The 25,745-nt window shown below is 42.4% G+C and overlaps 1 protein-coding gene across 1 annotated transcript in view; it reads left to right on the forward strand.

Moving 5' to 3' along the window:
• The first annotated feature begins 308 nt into the window (after positions 1 to 308).
• Positions 309 to 25,745, forward strand: part of LOC128424920 (synaptic vesicle glycoprotein 2C) — a 38,440-nt gene continuing 13,003 nt past the window's right edge. The window contains exons 1-4 of the mRNA XM_053411365.1: positions 309 to 436; positions 7,781 to 8,652; positions 21,751 to 21,931; positions 23,852 to 24,003. Of these exons, the coding sequence (XP_053267340.1) occupies positions 8,046 to 8,652; positions 21,751 to 21,931; positions 23,852 to 24,003 (940 nt within the window). The 5' untranslated portion in view covers positions 309 to 436; positions 7,781 to 8,045. The remainder of the gene's footprint in view (positions 437 to 7,780; positions 8,653 to 21,750; positions 21,932 to 23,851; positions 24,004 to 25,745) is intronic.

The following is a 25,745-nucleotide window of genomic DNA, read 5'->3' on the forward strand; positions in this document are numbered from 1 at the left end:
CTTGGTCCCTGCAGGAGCCACATCTCAGCCCCTCTTTGTTCTCCTCCTGCATCACTGAGCCTTCGCCACACGCATGTTGCACCATCAGAGCGCACACTCACCATACTGTTCCGCACGGGATCCAGGCCTGTACTCTCTGATTTCAGTCTGCCTGTGATACTACAGCTCCCCCCTCCGCACCCCCACCCATCCCTCTCCATCCCACGGCACACACTCACGCTTCCCACCTCCCCCTCAGCCTCCCCGCCTCTCGCCTCGTCTTCCCCGGACTGCAGCAGACAGAGAGAACCGCTGCATCGGCAAGAAGACAAGGAACCAGAAGGAACCTCGGCGCGATGTCCGCTGCCTCTGCCGCTGTGTAAGGGAGGAAACCGGGGGAAGGAGCCTTCAGACTCACCGAGCTCAGCATGACGGATCTGCTCCTCTCTGACAGACTGTGAGTATTTTATTATCTCTCCTCGTATAACACTTTATGTGCCAAACTGTAACTTCATCTTCCTCCGCACTCGGATCGCATCACTCTCCACCTGTTTGGATCATAGTAATATTGACAGAATGCAGAACGGAAAAGGGAGATTCCAGACGCAAGAAAAGCTCAGTTCGATACAGAATAATGCCTCATGTGCGCATGATTGACAGAAAAGTTCGTGAACTTTACAAGTTGTGCAGCGTCGCTTATAGATGTGATCAGGATGACAAATTCCCACCACGCACCCCTTTGGGTCAGAATGTGTCTGCGTGCGTTTAATCAAAGAGAATGCATCTGTTCATTTGTTCATTTGACGAGGTTTCCACAATTCAGAGCAGATTGAAGGAGTGTGTGCACATGTCTGCAGTCAAGCTGATACTTTTCATCTCCCGTGTGTGTGTGTTTGTGTGTGTGTGTGTGACGGTGCTGAGGCTGCGGGGATATTGAACCATCCCGTCGTGATCAATGGTGGGTGTAAAGATGAGTTAGTGCAAACACACACACATACACACACACACGCACACACATACGCGCACGCACGCACGCACGCAAGGCGGCGGAGGCAACCCCCGAGCTTTCCCGCGCACATGCATCCAGAGTGAGTCTGCAGTGGAGCTGCGCAGGGAGGGAGCACCTCCATCCATTACTCAGTATAGTCCCCGTATCTCGATGCAGTGCGCGGACAGTCGCCTAACTGCACATGGCGCAGGATTGATTCCCGGGCGGGACAGCCCCGAAATCTAATTATGGGACGCGACTTGCGTCAACACAGTGCGCGGTGATTGATGTTCCTTCCTGCATGTGGTGTGTGGGCCGTGCTCGTGCAGCCTGTGGAGCCTCTGTGCAGGCTGCGCTGGTGCATGGTGCAGGTGGAACAAAAGAGGAGGGAAGTGACAGATGAGTTTTGCATTGAGGTTTCTCAGGAGGCTGAACGGGGAGTTTGATTGGATCAAACATGCAGAAACCGTGAGCAGGCAGGTGGTTTGCTCCAGGGCTGTCCCCTGACTGGATAAATGTTTAGTTTGAATAGACACTTGTCAAGCACAGTGGGTAGATTAATGTTTGCCTTATGCACGTATATCAGTGTTTGCTTTACCTCTGCGGTTACCATATTGTGTGTTATCTCAGCGTCATCCATTTGATGGAAAACTAATGGAACACAAAGGAGGGTTTGGCTTGAATGGGTCTGCATGTCATGACGAGGGTCAGGGCAGAAAGTCAGGGTGCAAAGTGATGGCCAATCACTATAGCCTGGAAAGAATAGTATTGTTCAAATGGGCAGCTTTCCTCTAGAGGTGCAGAGTGTGTAAGCCTGCTGTTACCCCTTTTTTCCAGCCTTTATGCTAAGCTAAGCTCAGTGGCTCCATAGCTTCCCATTCGCAGACATGATCTTCACAGAGACGTTTCCATTTAAAAAAGAATAGCATCAGGTGCATTTTACCCAAACGTTGCCCTATTTTATCCGTGAAATGATTACACTTCTTCTTCGAAAGTTATGAACAAGGCCCTTTAACATTGCACTGAACACGCAGACAGACAGACAGATGCAGATGCACACACAGTTTCTATCAAACCCCGATTTGGGCCTCCACAGAGGGACCCCCACAGGAGCTGGCTAAGCTCCAGCAGTCAGTAAACCCTGACAGCCATCATTATATACAAGCAATCAAGCAGCTGTGTGTGAATGTGTGTGTGTGTAAGTGTGTGTGAAGTTATGAGTTTGTGCTTTGTAGAGCCTCTGCAGTAGTACTAAGGTTCTATATACTGTTGTATAATGTACTTAATAATAATACTTGGTACTTTTAAAATAAATCTCTTCCTCACTGCATCCCATTCATGCAACATTCATGCGACTTGGACATCCCCTTGAGGCTGCCTGTTCAAAGTGCTTGTTCATCAGCCTGTTTCTCCCTTTGGGAAAGCAGAGCACATGCTTGCACTACCTTGCAAGCCATTTTAGAATGGGTTGGTTATGGTAACACTGAATCATTTCTACAAGTTTGAGAACTGAATGGTACAGAGTCAATACTGCACACCAGTTGGACGCTGTAATCCACCAGTATGTTGTTAACTGACAATAGAAGACAGAAGACAACGTTTTTTAGATTTCCATTGGTAAGAAATCCTGGTTTATATATTGCAACTGCTTGGTTCACGTTGCATACATTTATTTTTAAATGAATTACATGCTGCATTGAACGATTTAGAAATTAGCTCAAAATGGTGAAGAATTGTAGCCCCTCCCACAGAGACTGATGGCAGTGGTTCCAGCTTTGAGAGCCGTACGGTTGCCAGCTTTTCGGCATTTGCTCCAAAATGTTTGGTGAAAATGTGTGGATCCGGTTCCAGATAAGTACCCAGCACTACGGCAAAGGTACAAGGTTAATACTCTCACACTTCACCTCCGGTTTCTTCCTGCAGTGGTTTTACTCATGATGGAGCAAAAAAGTTTAAGCTTTGCTATTCTTTACTGTATCTGATGTATATGACATTGGCAACATTTTTGTGAAATGGTATTTACTTATAAAGGTATTTACTAATTTGCAATATTTTAACCACTACTTAACACTACAGTTACATGGCTGGTAGCCAGTGCAGCAGCTCTCTGCAGGTGAATTTTTTTATGTAAAAAATTAGGCTGTCAGGCGCCAGAGAAAAAATTAAATGCGATCCAGGAAGACCAGTTTGAGTGACCGACCTAAGAGTCCCTATCTTAACATTCACTGCGACAATCATGAGGTTTGCATTAGAAATAAAGGTAAACTACCAGAACTGTGCACTTCATTGTATTAGAAAAGTGAACACAATGCTTGGGTTACTAACGATGCCTCGCGGCCTAACAAAACTTGGGCCGGGTTAAATAGTTTGATGGACAATGCTTGATTTTTTATGTGGCCACATTAAAAATGATTGAAGTTAAACCTCCAAAAATGAAATTGTATAACTAGCTGCACCACTGTACGGGAAATGCTGCTTTATTTCTGTCACGACCTAAACTCACTTATCAGCAGATCTTGGCGTGAAGTTTTATTCACACAATGTGCATTCACAAATGCTCACTGTAGCCATCTGTGGCCACCGCAGGAAGCCTGTAGGCTCTGCACACACCACTTGCATTCACATATTTTCAACCAGTATGGGTGCATGCAGATAGAGGATCTTGTCTGACTTGCATGTTCCGCATTGTTCATTTCGCTTTTCCCTCCCTCAAACGCACAGTTTGTCTAAGGTTTGATCTGATGAAGTTTTGTGAAAGAACAACGTCCTGCAGACATTTCCTCTATTTCCCCCTGCACACTATATCCAATGTGTATGCACCTGCAGAGTGTATTCACGTGTCTGTGTGTGTGTGTGTGAATGCATCTGCTGTATGTGTGTGTGTGTTTGTGTCTGTGCGTGTATGTGAGTGATTAATGGACGTAGCTGGATGGCGTCAGCGAGCCATGACAGCACGACTGCAAGGAAATCATTTCTTCCCTCTCCGTGGACTGCTGATTCAGAGCTCGTAGGAATTTTGCTGATTGCTAAAACCATATCATAAGGGTGCTGTTATAATAACCCCAATCACAGCATCACAGCAGAGGGCGAGAGGAGTCGCCATCAAAAAGGAAATAAAAACGGCCATAAATGATATTAGCCCTCTTGTGTACAGGGGGAAAGGCCAAAGCTGTCGGTTGAAATGTAGCGACTTCTTGTATATATGCGATTCCCTACATCAGCAGTATATGGTGTGTGAAAACTCCATATGGGTAGCTTAAAAAAAGGGCCGTACATTTGGACTGGACTTGAAAGAATTATCTCTGTAGCTCAAACGGCAGTGAAAGACTTCTAAATGTCAGTATTAATGACCATTTGCATAAAGAGGAGAACGGTTATCCCATCATGAATAATGAAATGTCAACAGAAGAGGGATATCTTTCATGTTCTGCTTTGCCATCGAGGCGAAGTCTTTGAAATTTTTGCAGCACTCGGATGAGAAAGAGGAGGGGATGGAGAAAGAGAGTGTGCAGGAAGAAAGACAGAAGGTAGAAGTGAAGAGAGATTGACAGTCGTAGGGAGAGGGGAAACTACGGATCAGCACGGAGAAGGTAAATTGAGACCAGGGATTAAGCACAGAACTGCAGCTGACTGTTCTGCACCGTTAGTCATTTTCCCTCCATCATCAAAAGTGTTGAAGAGCAGTCAGTTCCTTGGTCTGTTTTATTTGTGGCCATTTAGTGCGGAATCTCTCAGAGCATATCATGAGGTCTATCACAGAGTTTGACCTTTAGTCGCTGACGTAAAGCACTCAGCTGGAGGAGTTTGGGGAAGTTTGCAAAGACGAGTAGAAGTCACCGACTGAAAAACGTCTTAACAGTCTGGTTTCAGCCATTTATTAAAGCTAAGGTTGGAAATCCTGGAAAAGTTAGCAAGAGGAGGCGTCACTTTGAAAAAGGCAGCCCATACATCATGGAAATTATTTTTTGTGTTTATTAAAGTCCTGTGAGGGATAGAGACACTGTCTTTTTTTCTTTGTTAGACAATGCTATTTTTTGATGGCTAGTAAGAGTATTTCAACGAATAAATATAAAAAAGTCTTTCAGAAACAAGTGACCAACCCTGCCTTTAAATACATTATCTAAAGCTTTGGAAATAGGATGGTGTCACTTTGTATTGGATGCCTCATCTTAAACAATCCTTTAAAAACAAAGTCTGCCTAATTAACAAAAATATCGTTAAAATATAAGTGTTAATATATTTAATAAATTAGCGTAGCTTAGCATAAAGATTTCACACAAACTAAAAAACTCTGTAGTTCTATTGGGAGTTAGTGCAATAGTTGTAACTACTTTTAACCCCTCTTCATATAAGAAGCTAAGTTAATTTTGTTCCAGCTCTGACTCCATACATAATGCGCAGGCATGAGAGTGGTATCGATCTTCTCATTTCACTCTTGGCAAGAAAGAAAAAGCATATTCCCCCAAAGTCATTTTGACAAATGATATTCTCTCTGTGTTGCATACACGCTCATATATCAAGCACTGCATGCAGTTTCAGTACAATTGTTGAAATTAATTATTATAATAAATTTTAACACATCGAAACTCCAAAACAGCACAATTTAACTCAATATACTTACCTTTAAACGTTTTTAAACTGCTCACATTTTCTTTCAAGTTGCACCTCTCAAAGTTTTATTGTAGAGCCTGTTGTAGCATAAACACCTGAGTAGCTACAGAAACGTGACTTATCGTTCTGAAGCCACGGGACAGTGGGTTTGGATGGTCATCCTGGCGCTTTGATGGATCTACGGCCAGAGGGAGTTAGTGTCCCATCATCTGTCCGCCGAGCACATGCAGTAGTTAGTTAGAACACATTTCTTACTTCACTTCATTGCTGCATTGCACCAAAAAATGTCTTGGGCTGCTTTTACGTCGCTGTGGAGCCGCGGGCCCTAATGTTCAAATGACAGATCCCAGCTCATGCTTTATCTAATCTCTCTGAGCAAAGGTGAGAAGAAACACCATACATCAACCTGCCACACTCTATTTGGGCACTAACCCAGTCTCAACACCTCAGTGCATGCTTTCCACTCCTGACACTGCAGATACAAATAGAGCATGTTAGCATGTGGAACCTAATGATAAAAGGTGAATTTGTCTTTTATATTGCTTGTGACAGTCCATTGTATCAAGACACATACTGAGTGTAACACTATTATTGTGTAGCAAGGCCAGTTTACAGATATATTCAGTGTTGGTTAATCGAAACCATAGAGAACTAGCTGAGTATTCTGTGTATGAGTCATGAATACTCAGCTGAGTCTGTTTCCGGTTGTCTTGCAGTGTTTATTTTCCATTAGCAGATGCCAATAACTGCTGTTGAGATCAACATTGAAGTTTACAAACTGCATTTAATAATAAATACAATATGACATTTGTATTGCATTGTTACTACACCATCATCTTTCAAAGTTCATAAACAATTTCTGAATATGAATTTTACTGGATCTTTGGATATTAAGCTAAAAAATGCAAAGTGTATTCGCTCAATGCTTCCCCCTCAAATGACAAGTCACGGAAATGGTACTTCACATGTGGTATGCATGTTCTGTATAGATCAGTTTGACATTTGTAATCGGTCTGTCAATAACAGTGTTGCTGAAGGGCTTTGGAGTGCAATGTGAGGGCCCAAAGCTTACTGGTGTTTCTGCTGCAGTGGACCTCTGGTCTGGTGGCTGCCGGTCACAGTGTGACAGACGGACGTAGACTTGATCCTGATGTGTTGACAGTTCTTCTGAGACACCACGCCAGTGTCACAGCCGAGAGAGCCCCAAGGGGAGTCGGTCATACAGGCTGACATGTATTCTGAGGCTAGTAACATGAAGCTGAGATATTACAGACTCTGACAGAAAACATGGCTGGCCAAATTTCCAAGAATTTATTTCTTCTCTTCTATGTCAGGTCGCTTTTTCGTCATATAGAAAGAAGGTATCAACCTTCATCGACATGTTGACGTTCTTATAAGGTTGATGAGATCCATTCATTAGCAAAAACCAGCTGATATCGAGCAACGCGCGGGATATTTTACCCTTTTCTGCATGGCAATGCAGGCAGAGAACATGGAGTCCAAAGCAGTCCTGTGGAGGATGATTGATGGAGGCTGGTCTTTTTCTGCACAAAGCAGAGACGTTTCAGGCCGTGCAAGGTCGTCAGTGAAGCTGTTAGTCTCCTGTGTGGCCCTGTACAGTAATGATGGCACTGACTGACTTATTTCTACACACCATGGCATAATAATCATAGTAATAACGATAATTATGGCAAATAATAGAGTACATCAATGGGGCGAGTACAATTCACCGGAGAAGCTCAGTGTTCTGAGAGGCATAGTACTGGAGGGACTCCAGCAAAATTCAAAGTCATCAGTTGCAGTAAAATGGAACTTGGCTTCAAACTAACAGACTCATTATAAAAGTAATTTTTTGTAGTTTTTCCTTACTCTTGTTGAGGGTTAAGGGCAGAGGATGTCACACCTTGTTAAAGCCCTATGAGACAAATTGTGATTTGTAAATATGGACTATACAAATAAAATTTGATTGACCCTAACCCTAACCTTGATAGTATGATGCATATGCATTCTCACAGGGTACAGATTTTCTTTCTGTGCTTTTCAGTTTATCAGTCAACAGCAGTTTGTGTCAGCTTCAGTGTGAACTTTGTTTGAAATGTTCTTTTTGAAGTTCTTCTCAGTGCCAGGAAACACTGCCGTCAAGTATGTGTGACAGACGTCCTAAATCAAGCTAAGTGTGCTTTTCTCTTTCTGTCCCCACAGGCTGATGCTCTCCTCTACTGAGCTCTGACAGGTCTGAGGATCACTTCCCATTTGAGATCAACTGTCTCCATTTCAGCACTGTCTGGCCCCCATCCAATGGAATCAGACATCATTACTTAATCATTAGTATCCTTGCAGCTGAGTGGTTTTTCAGCTCTAATAAACTGCTCTAATTCCTGAAAAAAACTGTAACTTAAACTTGTTGGAGTAAAAGCTCATTAGAGTTGAATTAAGAGATTTTAGTGCCAGCTTTCCCCGTGCCAAGATGGATGAAACGCACAACAACAGGACTTCCTTGGTCAAAGGTGCCAAGGACATCGCTAAAGAAACCAAGAGGCATGCTGCCAAAAACCTCGGCAAAGCTGTCGATCGTGCCTCAGATGAATATTCAGCTCATCGCAGCTACAATCGTTTCCAGAACGAGGATGAAGATGACAACAACTACAATACTTACACTCAGCAAGATGGTCAATATGCTGACAATGCAGCCAATGATGAGGACGGAGCCTCTAGTGACGCCACGGAGGGCCACGACGATGAAGATGAGATCTATGAGGGGGAATACCAAGGTGTGCCTGCCAACAATGAAGGCAAGCCGCGGGAGGGTCAGGTGGCTCTCGGCCAGCCGGTTTCCGACAGCCAAAAGAGCAGTAAGGAGCTGGAAAACGAGAGACAGGCAGATGAGGAGGAGCTGGCCCAGCAGTACGAGCTAATCATGCAGGAGTGTGGCCATGGGAGATTCCAGTGGCAGCTGTTCTTCGTACTCGGGCTGGCGCTCATGTCAGACGGCGTGGAAGTGTTTGTTGTAGGCTTCGTCTTGCCTAGTGCTGAGACAGACATGTGTGTCCCCAACTCTGGTGCCGGATGGCTTGGTAAGGATCTGCAATGCAGTTTAGTTCTTAAATACCCACACACCCAATTGTTTGTATTCTTCCTCCGATACACAACATTAAAACACCGCCTTGTCTTACCTGTCAGGACCCAGTTCTCTACCCAGAGAACGACATATGTGATCATGAGATAAAGAGATGAGACTGGAGAGCAAATTATCAACCCTTTATACTCTTATATTTGTTTAAACTTTGTGATTTTGGAGTGTACTCACTGTTTGATGTGGTCACCTGTGAAGCAGATTAGCAGAGGTCTTTTAGCATCAAACTTTCAAAAGCTAAGGATGTTGTTTCTGCTGGTTTTACATAATAAAAATTAATTCCCAGGTCTTGGGAACTAGTGTTACATACAGTATGTGAAAGAGGTTTTATAACCTATTGTTGTTCCAAATGAATTAGTCTCATAAATTGGCTCACCTGATGTTATTCGAAGCAATGTCAGGTATGTCTTTATAAAATGTGGGTGTGGTGAGTTAAAAATAGATGGATAGATAAAATAGATCTTAATTGTTATAATGTTGGCAATAATTAGTATGCAAATGTTTATTGGTTTAGTCTCACATAGCCAGACCACACCATGTCCAAGCACTGTATCAGCTCCAGAGAATGGTCTGTGTCCATTATCATTCTGCTACTGGAGAAAAATCTTCTTATACGTATTTCTTTAAACCAATACAAATAGTCTTAAGTGACCTTAAGCCCAGGAGGTGGTGATTGTGGTCTTGCATAATAGTATTGGGCTGGACTTTTGTATGGATCATTTACACAGACTCGGGTGCGAGGCATCTCATTGTTGTGATTGTCTACAAGGGCACCAACTGCATAATTGCACTAGTCAGCAGACCAGGAAGTGTTTTGATAGAAAGCGTCTGTCTGCAGCTGCCTTATTGTGTATTTATGGAAGTATCAAATGTCAGTTTTCTATGTTTGAACGAACACTTACATAACACAGCCCTATCTCCAACATACCTGTCTGAGGTCATTTTGCATTGTAGGTAACATTAATGCCAAGCTTAGATTGATGTAGGATTGTATTAAAAAAATTTGACATTTCTGATTCTGCCATGTTGACTTTGATGAGTCACATAAATTCTACATTGAAGCACTTTTAAGAAAGCACAAAATTTAAAGGAAAACACCCGCCTAATTTGATAATAGTGGATTTAGAGTTTTTTATATTTGAGTGTAACCTCAAAGTGCTTCACTGCGTCACACATGTTGTGACTCTGGGTGCCAGCTATCGGAGCTTTAGATTCATTGCCAATAGTAAAGTGAAAGTGTAGTACGATTGTCACTCAGGCAAAGATCCTGAATATCTAATGTAGAAATGACAGCAAATTTCCTGACTTTGGAAAGGAGCAGTCTGACATTTTAAATTCCCCTGGCACAGTTTTCAGAAGTCACAAATTCAGCTCAAACTGATTGAAATGGATCCTGACTGAGGCAGACAGGCAGGAGTGAAACATGTATGACTTATACAAATATTTTTGGGGTTAATGGAATTTTCGTCCGTGCTGACAACCTGCTAATGACCTGTGCTGTTTATAAAATGCAGGGCTGTGCATGGGGAGCGGTGGTGGGTGACACTTTCCGCTGTAATCTCATTGCTTTAGGAGCTGCAAGCACGTTGTCATGGCACCAGGTATTTGGATACATGAGTAGGAGGTGTGTTAAGCTCGATGGAACTCTCCCACACCAGCGAAAAAGTTGTGTTGGTCTGTCGATAATGTATCTGTGTGTTGGAGTGTGTGTTGTGTGGGATTTGGCTTCATTATTTCTCTCGCTTATATCAAAAATAACTAAATGGTTCTGGCTATTTTCTCATTATGTAAACACCCAAATACAGGTTGTTGATGTTCATTGTTGATTGAAAGCCTCACTATCAGTCCCATACACAGATTAAAGGGAATAAACCCACTTCTCTTCTTTTCACATTATGATTGTATGGTTTGAATACTGATCTTATTTATTACTGGAAGCAGGATTGTTTCTTCTATTATTCTGTCTCTGGTCTGTTTCATGACTCATCTCTAAGTGGGAGACGGGAGCAAGAAAATAGAAAGAATTACTCAGTTTACCAACTTTCTCACACACTGCATGAATACAGGAGGTGTGTATACACTCACTTATGGATGTATGCCACACGAAATAGAACTGATGTTTTTTTTTTAACCACAGAGATTCCTTTTGAAGGTCACTGTCTCTATGAGTCTATCGGTCCTCTCTGGACATCTGTTTGGAAGGAGATACTGAAACCAAACAAGATGAATAAAAGAAAATGATACCGAGGTTGTCCTGCACAGTCAAATGCTCTTCCATACCATCGCTTTGAGCATTAAGTGATTTATTATCATCATTTCACTTCCTACAAATAATTAAGGTACAGTATATGAGCAAAGGAACGCAAAGAGCTGGATTAAATGTTAGGGAGAAATATTGCAACAGCTATCCTGACTTGAAGTTGCAGACTGAGGTTTGTTTTGGCTGACTCACGCACGCTATGTTACATCAAATCTGTATGTGCAATCTACAAAAAAAGATATTGATTAAGTGGAAAAGGTTTATTGAAAACTTTACAAATGAGTAAAGACAGAAGCAAATACATGATTTGGCGCCTTAGTATTTATTTGGGAAGTGGCATTTTAAAGATGTAAACTAGCAACATTTCCTCATCATAACTATGGTTACTCTATTTGTTGTTGTAAATAAGTTGAAATAAAATTTCAGCTGTCTGACACTACCTTGTAATTTGGGAGTAGGGAGGTGCAAAGTTGCACCGTTGCCTCACAGCAGGAATGTTTTTTGTTCAATTAAGTTCGGGGCAATTTTATTTGTCTAGTGCCAAAGTCAACATCCATTATGTCATGGCACTTAACATGCTATTTAGCATATAGATGCCACTTCCGGCAATGATGCAGCACGTTAGCCTTCTTGTTGCGTGGACAAAATGAATGTGAGCCTAGTGGTTCACTTGTAAAATAGCAAGTGTGGCCCAAATATCCCTTAAAGGGGACATATTATGCCCATTTTACCACAGTTGATATGGTTCCTTGGGGTCTTAATGAAATGTCTGTTACATATTTTGGTCAAAATACCACAAGGATCATTTAAAACAGCACAATTTTTACCCTGTCTAAAACAGCCCTCCTCAGATTGACCTGTTTTGAGTGCCCCGCCCCCCTCAACCCCGGTGAGCCTGGCTGCGAGAGCCCCAGCTCCCCAGCGCAGCCCTGCAGTGGGAGCAGTCGGAGCCTGAGCTGGCGCAGCACCATCCTTCCACACTGTTGAGTCAATGTTTAGAGGTGTCCCGGGGGTCCCTTGTTTATGCGGCCATTTAAATGTCTGACGGGTAGCAGCAGCGAGCTAACGCTAGCTGGGGAGCCCCTAGGGAGCTCGCGAGCCCGGCTCCCCGGCTAGCGTAAGCTCGCTCGTCCAAGGCCATGTAGCGAGACTCCCTACATGGACATGGTGAGACTATGACGTTTATTTCGGTCGTAATCCCATTCGACGCACTCTAGCGTATCGTTTCTTATATGGAGGAACCACAACAAATCGCGGGAGTTGTTTTTTTCCAGAGCTTTTGGGACGGTAGACATGCCAGATACCCAAATTAACGTGTAGAAGCACTACAAAAGTTGAATTTTCATAATATGTCCCCTTTAACAGTGGCAAACATGAGGTGCTCTAGGCATGGTGTAAACCTAAAATGGCCCATATAGTCCAAATAGCATCTATCTTTGGCACCTTAGATTGACATGCTACATTGCTATGGTTTACTTTTGGCCCATTTCTGGCAAACAGGAGCGAACCGCCCACAATCAGCCTGTATCTGTTGGAGTCTGACTTGCAGTTTTCATGTAGGTAGGGACATCAGAGACATGGAGGTCAGGTAAATTGTATATAGAAACAGTAGCAAGCAGATGGTTGGAATGGATGGGTTTCTATGGCTGAATGGCCACAACAGAAGCGGCTCATAAGGGAATGATAAAGCACACTGAATGCAACTTTCAGGGAGGCTCACTATCATCCAGTCATGGCATTTCCTAGTACATGTAAGAAGTAAGAAAGATAAAGTAGTCTGTGACATCTGGCATTTGGTAAGTTGCTCTCCGGTGTTGGGGCATCGACCTAACAAAGTTACAAAAAAGTAAGTTTCGATTTCATTTCAAATGCTGTTGGACTTTCTGACAAACACTTTGAAGCATCCTGACAGCTTTAGTCTGAAAATGTTTGGCATAGCGGTGGATATTTCACAATTGGAAATGGAAATTTACCTTTTGTTTTAATCTACAGCCCAGTAGACTCCATTTTCATCAATCATCATATTAAAAAGGTTTTAATTATCTAAATCTAGTCATGTATATTTAAATACTATTACTTTAGACCTCCTTACATTTTATCTCTGAATTCATCCTTTCATTCTTCTCCTGAATAACGTATTCATTCATTCATTAGCTCTTAACGACATAGAAATACAGGATCCTTAACCACAAGGGTTTCCACTGTAATATAATATAAAGGTGAGATGCTATCCAGATATCGGTTGTTCCATTTTTCATCTCCCTGCTCTTTTCTGTCCTCTCTGTTACCCTCCTGCTGTAATCCCTCTCTTACAGCCTCTGTGTGTCTTGCAGCCGTGCAGGAGATCTGAAGATACGGGCTGGAGTTAATCTCTGCAGCATTGTGCTTCTCTGCAGTTTAGCTATGGTAGACTGGCTCACGTACCTCCCCTGAGAAAGAAAGGGAGAGCGCCGTTTTCATATACACTTCCTATCAATGCCTCAATGCCCCCCATCCTCCTCCTTCCCTTCTACCACACATGGCTTTAATTTGTCTGCGGGTGTTTTCCTGCACCACTGTTACCATTTTTGGGATGTTTGGTCAAATTTGTCATGGCTCGCATGAAGCCCCGTTGCATATCATGGGGTCAAGACCTCCTGAGTACACCTGCAAGGTCTGCTCAGAGGACCTTTGTGTAACTGATGCTAATTGTTTTTGGGGGGTTTTGCTCGGAGCGGTGTGGTTGCTTCATGTGTGCGATCACAAACACCATCGAAAGCCGAAGTAAATCAACACAATGCAATGATAAATAGGCTCCGCCGCAGCCTGAGGTGAGTTAATTAAAAAGTCTGGGGACAGCAACATTTGCTGCTATCTCTTCATTCTCCCGTCTTTCTCGCTTTCTTATTCACAACAAAGCGCCAGCTCAGGATCTATTCCCCTCCTCACTGCCCAGGCAGAGAGTTCACAATTCACTGTGGCATTTCCTCTAAAACCGGAATGATTGAGCTGTTTGTTGCAGTGTGGAGTATTGATCTGAGTGGGCAACATGAGGAGGAGCTTGATTCATGGTGCTGAAAAAAAGAAAAACTCTAATAGAAAACATAAAACACACAAGCATCATTAAAATTATAGGGGATAATGCACAAGTTATAAAAACACAAAATGTAACGTAACGGTGATGATTTCGGACGGCTGGATACTTTACCAATTGGCCAAAAGAACTGATGAGATATCAGCACCCATTACAGGAGACATATTATGTTCATTTTCAGACACATATTTTTAATTTGTGTTATTGCTTCAAAAGTTTTACATGCTCCACTATCATACTGTCCATTGCTGCTGCTCCTCTTTTCAGCATCTGTACGAAACACTTGGTTTTAGATTATTTAAGTCCCCCTTCCTGAAGCCCAGTCTCCTGTGATTGGCCAGCTGGCCCACTCTGTTGTAATGGCCACACACACACTCTGGGTCAATCCAACCCAAGAACAACAGGAGGGTTAAAGAGTATTTTTAAAGGCTTTTTTGGCCTTTAATCGATAGGAGGGAGAGCAAGTGTGAAAAGGGGACAGAGAGAAAGTCAGGAAGGACATATAGAAAATCAAATGACTCGTTGGGGTGGCAGCTCAACCAGGTGAGACTTTGGACTTTTTAACATTTTACAAAGAACCTATATAACAGCAAAACTGCGAAAAGCACTAAAAATCTACTTGAATGCTACACCATGGTCCATGACCTCTGATGGAACTCTGAGGATTGGGTCCAGACAGAAAAATGCATCCTGATAGTCTCCACTGAGACGCATTTACAACAACAGCAAATCCTTGCAAGCAGGACGTAACTTATTGGTTAGGCTGAGGAGATCACATGTTTTATTTACAGCTCATCGACACAGGCGTCGTCCCTTATCACCCAAAACTCTCTTGTGGAACAAAGCAACTCCTTCAGAGCGGCGGAAATGGGTAGTTCTGGAAATCCGGCATCAGTATGAGGCAGCAAGATGTATGAAGGCTGTCACTCAACCCAGACAGGGGCAGTGGATGAAATGGGAAAGCATAGAGAAAAGAAAGATAAGCTGGAAGGACCTATGGGGAATTTAAGAAAGCAGGGTTAGCTTCCTGCTTAGACCAACCTATGACATCCTTCCCTCATCCAAAATAATACCCTCAGGCATATCCTCACTGTTTGTAAAATCAGTCTCTCCCAAAGTAGGTATACATTGAGACACAACCAGGTACTCAAATGTCTCAAAGTAATCAAAGAAACAAAGAGATCTGCTTCTAATGCCTTGACATCGAAAACATCCAACGCACTTCAAAGAGTATTTCTTTCCGTGAGGCGGAACAGGGACAGAAAGGGCCTCCTCCACTGACCAGGAGTGGTCAGTTGGAAAAAGCCAGAGACAGAGATTGTCACTACCACCCTAAGACCTGACCTTTTACTCTGGTCCAACACCCTGCGCGTCGTCTACTTTGTGGAATTGATAGTACCCTGGGACGATAAAATTGATGAACAGAATGAGAGGAAAAAGCTGCGTTATGCAGACATGGCATTTGAGGCAGAGCGGCGGGGCTGGAAAGCAATATTTGGCCGCTCAAAGATCTAGGGCATGGACAAGTCCTGCGCCAGACCATATAAGAAACATCGCACACCGCAGAACGCTGCAGTCAATGGCTCTGGATCAAAGGTCCCAAACGGGCCCCAAGATGTTAGGCACATTTACCCAGGTCGGATCAACCTCTGGGGGGTCTACCTTAGAAGAGGGTGTCTTGGCCAAAACACCTGATGACACTAAGGTACACCAAGGAAGATATGTCCCCACAATCCGCTGGTGGTGACTTACATCCGATTACATCAACTGGCGCTAGACCTTAGTTAGTAAGGCAGAACGTACTGTATTCACCATCTTCTCCTATGTTCAAAAAAGGGAAAGTGTTTAGTTTAAAAAAGCATAGAGGTAATAACATCTGATCTACCCTGCAGGTCACATGGCTTTCATAGTGCTGCCATACAAGCCAGTAGCCGGTCAGATTTACCTTTAGCCTCAGCGTACCCTCAAATTCGGCCTGTATCATTGATTACAAGAACAAAACACTTGATGATGCTAAGGTGCTAGGGAAGTTATGTCCCTAACATTCACTGGTGGCCAGTAAGACCTTCTAACATCTACTGGTAGATGGTAACCTAAATTGTGCAGAAGATCTTTAAACGTAAAAGGTATATTCAACATCTCAACCTATATTCTCAATGATACAATTCCATTGTCTGCTGAAACATTTGAGACAGGTCATGGTGGGTAATACTTGTTGAATACAATATCTTAACCAAACATGTGAGAGTGAATGGATGAATAATTCTCTTCACCACATACACAAAAATATATTTTTTCTATTTACAATAAAATTAGGATAAATTATGATTCTGTTCCCTGCAAACTAGAGGAGTGACTGTGTCCAGTCTTCACTTAACAGTCAAACACTAAATCCCCAACTGATCCTGAAAACTTCATACCACACCTACATACCTTCATACTACATTTAGCCTCCTCTGTCTCAGTGAAGTGGAAGTGGATAGTTTTACTTTAAATTTAACTTTTTACAGAAAACAAATCAGCAGGTGTTGATATAATTAATATCCACGGAATGTGCTTTATTTCCGGGGGTCTGCTCTTCCCTCCCTGCTTCCCCACTCCTCCTCCTCTCGCTACCTGCTGTCAATCACGCACGGCCCCTCCGGGAATCCCCTCATCTGCTGAAATCCTGAAACTCTCACTTAATGTCCTAAATGTTTCCACTGAGGAAATTAGCGCTTGGTTGGACTGAGTGCTGTCTGTGTGCCTGCGCTTTTCTCTCATCCATGCCACGCTGCATGGTGATGAGGAGGGGAAAAATAGAAAGGTGTCAGGAGAGAATTACACTGAACACATAAGAGCTAATTACTTCATGGAGACAATTTAAGAGTGAGATGAAATAATCCCTGTAGATGCAGAGAAAAGCAGCACAGTGTACCTGTAAAAAGAGCAAAGACATTCTGCAGGGAGCGAGATAAAATATGTACAGTACAGATGAGGTGGATCACCATAGATTCTGTGGCATCAAAACACAGTGTTTCTGCTGGATTTTGGATTTGTTTAAAGCACTGATTTACCCGAATTATGTATTCATATTTACACTCGAAATTAATTTGTGATGTTTGCAGCATTTGTAAAATTGAGTAGTGACCAAGTTACTCTGGACAGACAGTTATCACTTTCATAGCCCGCAGGCCAAAACTGACCCACAAGATAATTTTGATCATATTATTTTTTATTACATTTTTTCCACCATATTGAACTGAGGGGTGTCATTGGTCCTGATCGCTGTCATAGCAACATCATCGATTGAATTTCTTCTTCTTATCAATGAGTCTACCTAGTAAAAGCTCAACATCTGTTTTTGTTGCTGCAATGGTTTGTATTGAGCATGAGTTTTTATTTTGAAAAGGTGTTAACTTTGGTATGGGAATCAGTGTTGATTGCTAAACAGATCCTCTGAAATCATTTTTTAGTTTTATATAAGCCACAGACGTGAACAGTAATAAAGCAAATTCAGTTTAATTTTAGGAAAAACAATGACAAATCAACCCTCCCAAAAAACGGTGCAGAATCCAGGTAATCATGGATGCAAATAAACCAGGTAGAATGAACGTTAAAAGTTTTCTAACTAAGTCTCACGTTTTATTAAAAGCTTTGCACACAACGTCCAGCACACAAACAATAAACAGTGACAGTACATTGGAATTATTCGGAAGTAACTCCAGAGCATTTACAAAGAACAAGAGAACAGTCCATTCCAAACAGGCAGATTCATAACGGGCCCTGCTCTCGTTCTTTAACAGAACAAAAATCTTTTGCATGCCTTAATAAAACTAGGGCTAAGTGTAAAACCTGTTTTTACTGTAGATAGCTATAATGTCTGTCACTTTGCCCCTGACTGAAATTGCTCAACATCTATTGGATGGATTGTCATGACATTCCACACAGACATTCAAGATCAACAGAGAATAAAACCAGCTGATGCCGCATGACATTTTGTCTTCTGCCTGTAAACTATAGTAGGGGAGAGCGGGGTAATGTGGGACATCGGGTAATGTGAGACACCCCCTGTATCTAGGCAACGGAACACATTTGGGGTCATGTGACCATTATGTTTTCAAGCCCCTCCCATTCCCCCCTTGCCATGAAGGAGAAGTTGATGCTGGTGCTGTGGAAAGCATGTTTTTTCACAAAAATCTGGGATTTACATGTAAAGGTAAATTTTCTTGCTTTGAACTTAATCAACTGTTGTGTCAAAACAAATTGAATCAGGTAGAAAAACTTATATCATACATGTTGGTGAACTTCCAACATATAAAACCATGTGATTGATGCTAGCTGAAGATTAGCCTGAATTGCTAAGAGATGTTGTTTTTCTAAAACGGTGGCTTTGGGGTAAAGCGGGACAAATGCAAACCATGAAACACAAGTTAAGTTTAGTCTTAAACATATTTTAGTGTAATATTACATTATATATGTTTTATTTTTAATGTCATAAACATTGTAGAAAAGCCATCATGCCAAGAAACTATACACCAGGAAGACAACCTGGGGCCAAACACCCCTCGCAGAGATGGAGAGTGCAGTCGCTGAGGTCATGCAAGGAAAGAACTCCTTAAGAAAAGCTGGAAGGGATAGAAATATTGACAAGACAACCCTCAAAAGATTCATAAAGAAAAAAGAGAAAGGGAAAGTAAAATCAGTAGCCTGGGGTGCAGTAGCTGAGGTAAAGAGAATATTCACAGATGAGATGGAGGAGGAGCTTGCCAAACACTTGAAACAACTAGCTGACCAGTTCCATGGCCTTGCTCCAGTTAAGTGCCGTGAACTGGCATTTGAATACGCAGAGAAAAACAATATCCCTGTCCCTGCCAATTGGACAGAGAAACAATGTACAGGTAAGCTAGGGTGTGCAAGAGATCACATGAATCATAATAATCATAAATGGGCTTAATAGACCAATCCCCATGTTTCTGTTACTAGTCCGATATTAGTTTTGGAATGTGTGATTGTCAATCTAGCTATCGAGATTTTAACTATTACAACATGTGTTGTATGGTAGTTTTAAAGTGGAAAAAGTAAGTGGTCCACTTTACCCCGTAGCCGGGGTAAAGTGGGACAAAAGACACCTTTTTTTTTTAACAATCATATTTTCACTGCCCTTTGTCCTGAAGACATTCTGATCATTTCCATTGCTAGAAAACATCCTGAATTAATGGGAAATGTGTACATTTTACTGATATATCGTTTTAGCTCGCCTAGAGGGGAGCAAATGTAAAAAATGTCCCACATTACCCCGCTCTCCCCTAACCGGTGGCTGATGGATTGGCACAGAGCAGCGCTGAGGCTGAACGTGTCCTATACAGACATTGATGGAGAAGTGTCTGTGCTGCTGCTGTGCTACTTTAACTCCTCAGCCTGAAGACATGGTGCGACACTGGTAATTAAGTAGGAGCTTTTTGTCGAGGATATAATTATCTTATTCTTCCAGATTAATGATATCTTCATGAGGCAGCATTTAAAGACGTCTTTTCGTGCCATATTGTGAAAGATAAAGCTCCGATACACAGGCATTTTAGAGTTGATAGCAGGTTAAGTCTTGTTGGTGGATATTCATCTGCTAACCTGCTTCTCTACATGAGGTCAAACACTGGGGATCCTGCGCCCACGGATTTTAGTCTTGGCCAATTTACATAAAGCCCTGCAATTTGAAAACAAGTGGAGGTTATAACAAATGACCTGCGTTTGAACCCTGCAGAAGAGCACAAATCCAGTTCCCATAAAGATTCATCCTGTGCCGCATCACCAACACCACCCTCCCCCTTTATTACAGATACAAACCCAGTGTGAGGGAAGCCATAAAACAAATGAGCTGATGTTCCCGGATAGCGTCTCCTTCAGTACATGCGTTAATATTCAGTGTTGGTTTGTAGCTACACCAATCAAAATATGTCACCAGTTTGCACTGAATGCAGTAGTTTTGATATTCACTTTGATATTTGGAAGCTAGCGCCGGTGTAGCCTGCTGGCTACATAGGGGAGCCTCCCCTGCAGTAGCAGTGGCTGTCACCCGTAATGAATCACTAGCTCTCAGTATTATGTCTGCACAGCTCGATAAGAGCCTCTTCTTTCAGTGTATCGGTCTCATCAACTCAAACAGAGCGAGGGAGGGAAAAAAAGAGAGAAGTTTACAAAAAGAAAAAGTCAAGGCTCCTCTTCCTTCTTTTGCGCCGCCGCCTCATCAAACAGTCGCATCTTCCCCTTACACAAAAATTAGCATTTTTATTAACACGTAGAGAGTAAAGTGGATCATTTGCTGGCCTGACAGACCGCACCATCCCCCCACGCCCTTCCTTTATGCTGTGATGTTCCCGGGGACAGTAAGAGAAAGGACCCGGACTTCCTGTGGACAAGCAGCAGCACGAGACAAATGCCTGGACGTTAAAAGCTGGGCTTCGAATTCAACTGCTGCTCCGTTTCCCCCTGTGGTCACTTAATGAAACATCAGTTACCAAACACACTCATTTCAATCAGAAAGAACTAAATTGGAGTCAAATCTAGATTATTCCGCAAGAGTTGTTTGCTTTACAGACAGCAGGTCACCAGTCAATAGATAAGTGAAATGCAAACACATCTATTGAAGCACATTGTGCATGTGAAGAGATCTAACAGCAGCTGTTGTGTTGTAACTCAATCCCGCTACACTGCAGTTTCTATCATGTAATACAGAACCACAATGTTTGCGATCAAATATTGATCCTGTCTACCATGGACTGCAGATTTCATCCAAACTCAGACATATCGACTTTCATAATTAGAAGAAGGAAATGAAAGAGCTATACCCTCAATGCAGTCTAAACACGGTTGAGTTGATCCGCAGTGTTGTTGCCTGTTGAAGTGCTCCGAGCCAAACTCAACGCATCGATCCCAACTCAGCTATTTATAGAGACATACTTTTTAGGGGACCTCTCAGTGTTCTGTCGATAGCCGGGAAATAACACAACCAATTTCGGCCTGAGCTCAGTGATGCTGTTGGTAAGCACCGCTTAAAGTTTCAGCTGATTTTGTGATGTGTGTTTGTGTCCAATCACACTGCAATAATGGACCACTGATATCTGCAGTGTCACTAGTTGTCAGAGTGATCCAACATAACAACAAGAAATTTCATGCACAACTTTGCCTAATGTCTTTTTGTGAATGGTTAGTTTTCTATAATGTACAACTGGGGTACTGTGCTACATTAGCTTTAAACTTTAATTTATTATGTCTCTCATTAGTTGGTGGAGATCAAAACTGAGGTAAATGGATAGCTACATGTCTGCTGGAAGTGCAAAAAATGTTTTCTTAGGAGTTTGGCAAATCAATTAAAAATGTTATGGTATCACAGTGTTGTGTTAGCAGCTTATTTCTATTTCAAAAACGTGGTTAACGCTGGTTTTAAGAGTCTGAACTGTACAACAAAAAGTGTTTCAAAAACAACTTGCTAACCCTAACTTTGATAACTACATTTAGGGGGTCATTCTCAAAATTTGTTTTCATATTTGAGCGTTCAATCAGGTTTACAGGCCCCAAGCAGCCTTTAAAATACACAATAACTCAGTCATGCAGAGTCTAGTTATCTAACATTTGTTAAATGAGGAATGCAAAAATGAGCGTGACTGCAACGTTTACTCCAGATGGTTGTGATCATCTCTCTCTCTCCCTTCCTGCCTCTCTTACTCCAGGTAGCATTGTGTACCTGGGGATGATGTTTGGAGCCTTTTTTTGGGGCGGCCTGTCGGACAAGTTGGGCCGTAAACAGTGCCTGCTCATATGCCTGTCCGTCAACGGCTTCTTCGCCTTCCTCTCGTCCTTTGTTCAAGGCTACAGCATGTTCCTCGTCTGCCGCATGGTCTCTGGTTTTGGGTGAGTCCACTTTACATTTTTCCTTTTTTTCCCTCGTCTTCCCAATAGTTCCACTTTACATCCCATCCTCCTCCTCCTCCTTCTTCCAGAGACTGTAGCCTCTCAGAGGACTTTCCATCTCTGACCTGATCAGTCCCCGTCCCCCCCTTCCTCTGCTGTCTCCCCTCCTCACAAGTCAAAGCATATGACAAGGGGGTTCTGTCACTGCCTGGCACCAGCACATCCTCATCCCCTGAGTGAGGGGAGAATGAACAAGGCGAAACAGGAACGTTTGCAGAAATGAGCTGAGCACAGCAAATTAACATCTGGTGCTGAACGTTGGTGTGGTCTGCTTGGCTGCCCACATCCTTGATAAATGACACACACTCCAATCTTAGTGATCTGACATCCCTGTTCATTTATGACCTATAAAGGTCACCTCTAGTGCAGAGGTCAGGGCTGCTGAGGTAAATACAAAGTCAATTACATGGAACAAAAATCATTATGGGACACACTTTGTTCTAATGTGACTACATGGTGATTACTTAAGCTTGGATGAGGGTTGGATAACAGTAAAAAGATCTAAATGTAAATTAAAGTCAGAGGGTGCTGTTGTCGGCCTGAGGGCATTTGTGTGAGTGGTTTAAAACCTCTCTGCTGGGGAGAGCTGTCAAAACAAAGAACCAGTAAGTAAATGTTAAAAAGACTCCTACAATTATTTGTGTGTGTTAAATATTCATATCAGTACAGACCACAAGTCAAGCATGTTTCCAATACAATTAGTTAAATCGACTTATTCTGGAAGTTACCTTATTTGCTCATTCATGTTTAGTTACACTTGTATAAGCAACCAGTAAGACTCTCATTGTACCTTATCGTCTAAAAAACGACCAATGCCTTTTCTTAAAATTTTTAATTAGTAGCTTTAGCTTTTATTTCATCACTTCATTTTCAATCTGTATTGTGAAAGAGATTTATGATTGCGCATATCCCTTTAAGAATATGTGCCTGAATAAACAGATCTATACTCCTGGGAGCTGTGGCGGCATTTGTGACAGAGTAACAGATTTCGAAGGAAACGCCGGGGTCTCCATTTTTTTTACAGCCTCAGTCTAAGAGAAAAACGACCCAGCATTGAGTGTTATCGCCAGACGGGCTTAGATTCTGCTTGTTTCATTAACGTTTCCTTACCTCATTAACTTTGCTACCATGAGCTGTCTCAACAATCAGTGAAGGCGAGAAAAGAGAGACTCAAAGTGCCTCTCTGTCAAATCACACATTCCGTGTCGTTCCTAATGTCCTAAGAGGATAAGGTGCCGCAAACTAATTTTAATTAAGGCTAACACATCATAAATCCAATATAAGAAAAATGAAATACATGTGTAACTATCAATTCCATAAACGTCTGTCAGTATGTGCAACTCATATCTTGAGAACCATTCATCTCATCGACTTTACACCTGGCATGTGTATTGTAAATTGCCCATGGAAGTGTGTGGCAGATTTAGTTGCGATTTGGACATGTGGTAAATTCAGTTTTATCCTCTTAAACACACAATATTTTTGGATGCAGTTGCTCAGATAAATTGCCACTTAACTGGTTTCCACTTCGACACTGATCTCTTTTTGCTGATTTCAATCACTCTTCAAATAGTTTGCCTCAGTTGCCATCATTCTCAGGGGTAGTGGGAATCTGTTGAACTCTAACATCCCCAAAGAGGCATAATCATAAGTCATATATTTGACAGTATTTTGTCACATGGGACAATGAGTTCATTCATTGCAAATTGACAAAATCCTTCTCCATCTTCATCATCTTCTTCATCATCATTGGCTTTCAATGATTTCATGTGACCATAAATCTTTCTTGTTTTGCATGTTTAAAGGAACCATGGCAACTGAAGCATAAATAGCTCATTATAACTATAACTATTTTTGCAGGATCGGGGGAGCTGTTCCAATAGTATTCTCTTACTTTGCGGAGGTGTTGGCTCGGGAGAAGAGAGGAGAGCATCTGAGCTGGCTCTGCATGTTCTGGATGATCGGAGGGATTTATGCCTCAGCCATGGCCTGGGCCATCATCCCACACTATGGTGAGTGACAGCTCCAACCTGATACACCAGTCATAACAAAACAACACTGATGTGAGTGCCAAGTCACATAATTCTATCAATAATAGAACATAACAATGAAGAGAAGAGGTTTAAACAGGAAACAGCTTGTGAGATGGGGTGGGGGGGGCTGTGATATAGTGTGTAATCTACAGGTGAAATATGAAACCTGCAGGATGTCCAGTTTATAGAATTATCAGATATTTAAGCCTTGCTTATACTTAAAATTGAAAAGGAATTACAAATGAGTAATACACCAATAGTATGCGCAATGTGTATTTGATGATGACGTCACCCTGCGTTGCTGCAACAGTTGAGCCACATTCAACTCTTCTCTGGAAGCCCCTGCAGCCTCCAACACTTGGCACACCTGCTATTCAGCCTGAGTTGCTCTATTTATGAATATTATATTAAACGAAAAGGGCGGCATGGGGGTAAACTGGTTAGCAATGTTATCTCACAAGGGCTATCTGTGTGGAGTTTGCATCTTCCTCATGTCTGCTTGGGTTTAATCTGGGTACTCCTTCCACAGTCCAAAGACAAGGCTCACACAGGAGACTCTTAACTGACTCCGTATGTTGGCCCTGTGATACGCTGGCGAGAAGCAGTGTCCACCACAGGACTAAAACGACTATTTTCTGTTTTGCTGCAATGCTGTAAACCGAGCAGAATTGGGACTGAAGATTGTGTCTTGTTATTTTTCTAAAAAACAACACTTACTTACATGTGAGCCACCCACATGAACAATAGTAAAGCAAATATGTTTTATGAAATACATGGATGACAAATTTCAGTAGAAAAAAGGACATGTCATAGGTCACTTTTGCAGTTTCAGAAAAAGAGATTCAGCCAAGCAAACAGCCCATTCCTGTCAGGCAAATTCCGAAGGGCTCTGCGGCAGTAGTGTACTATTAGAGCAAAGTAACTTAATGTCCATCTGCTCTCAGCTCCGGTAAACCCAGGTTCCACACTGAGCGAGTTCCTCACCGTCAGGAAATCATTAGCATCACTAGTTTAAACATTATTACAAATAGATGGTAGATGGTTCTACTCTTGATGATGCTCCCTGCTGTACCGAAGCTCATGTGGATCTCTGCGTGATACAGAAAATGCAGGAGAAAAGAAAAATCTAAATTTAGAAATCATGATCCTCGGGGGGGGCACTCAAACACAAAGCGAGCTCCGACAATAGCGGCAGCATGAAAGCAGCAAAGCAAACAGAATGTCAGCCTTCATGGTGAATCTGAGCGTGACGGCCTTTAAAAGTAAAGTTGGTCGTAAAGGGGGGGGGCAGGAAAGACATTCTCTGACGCAGGAACGAAGGATCAACTGTTCAGCCATATTGACGATTTTTCACCATCACCAAGACCTTACAGCAGCAGTACTGCAATCTTCAAAAAATCACAGTTCACAACACATAATGTGCATAATCAGTGTTTGTGTTTATTTCCTGGAGTTTTAGTGACAAGGTCTGAGGCAGTAAAGAAAGTGGCTGATACAACAAATCTCATAAACCATCGTGAGGAAGGGCGGGAGGATAACAGACAGGGGAGGAGGTGTGTGTCAGAGGATAAGAACAAAATGAACGAAATTAAATCAATCTGCCGCGGAGGGGTGTGGACGAGGAGGAGAGGAGCAGAGAGAGAGAGATCGAGAGGTCGGCGGGGAGTGCGCTTGATTTATGTGGCTTGAGTCAGTGATAATCGAAAGGTGAGGGGATACTG

This window comes from Pleuronectes platessa, chromosome 19 (genome assembly GCF_947347685.1).
Source record: "Pleuronectes platessa chromosome 19, fPlePla1.1, whole genome shotgun sequence".
Classification (NCBI taxonomy): Eukaryota; Metazoa; Chordata; class Actinopteri; order Pleuronectiformes; family Pleuronectidae; genus Pleuronectes; species Pleuronectes platessa.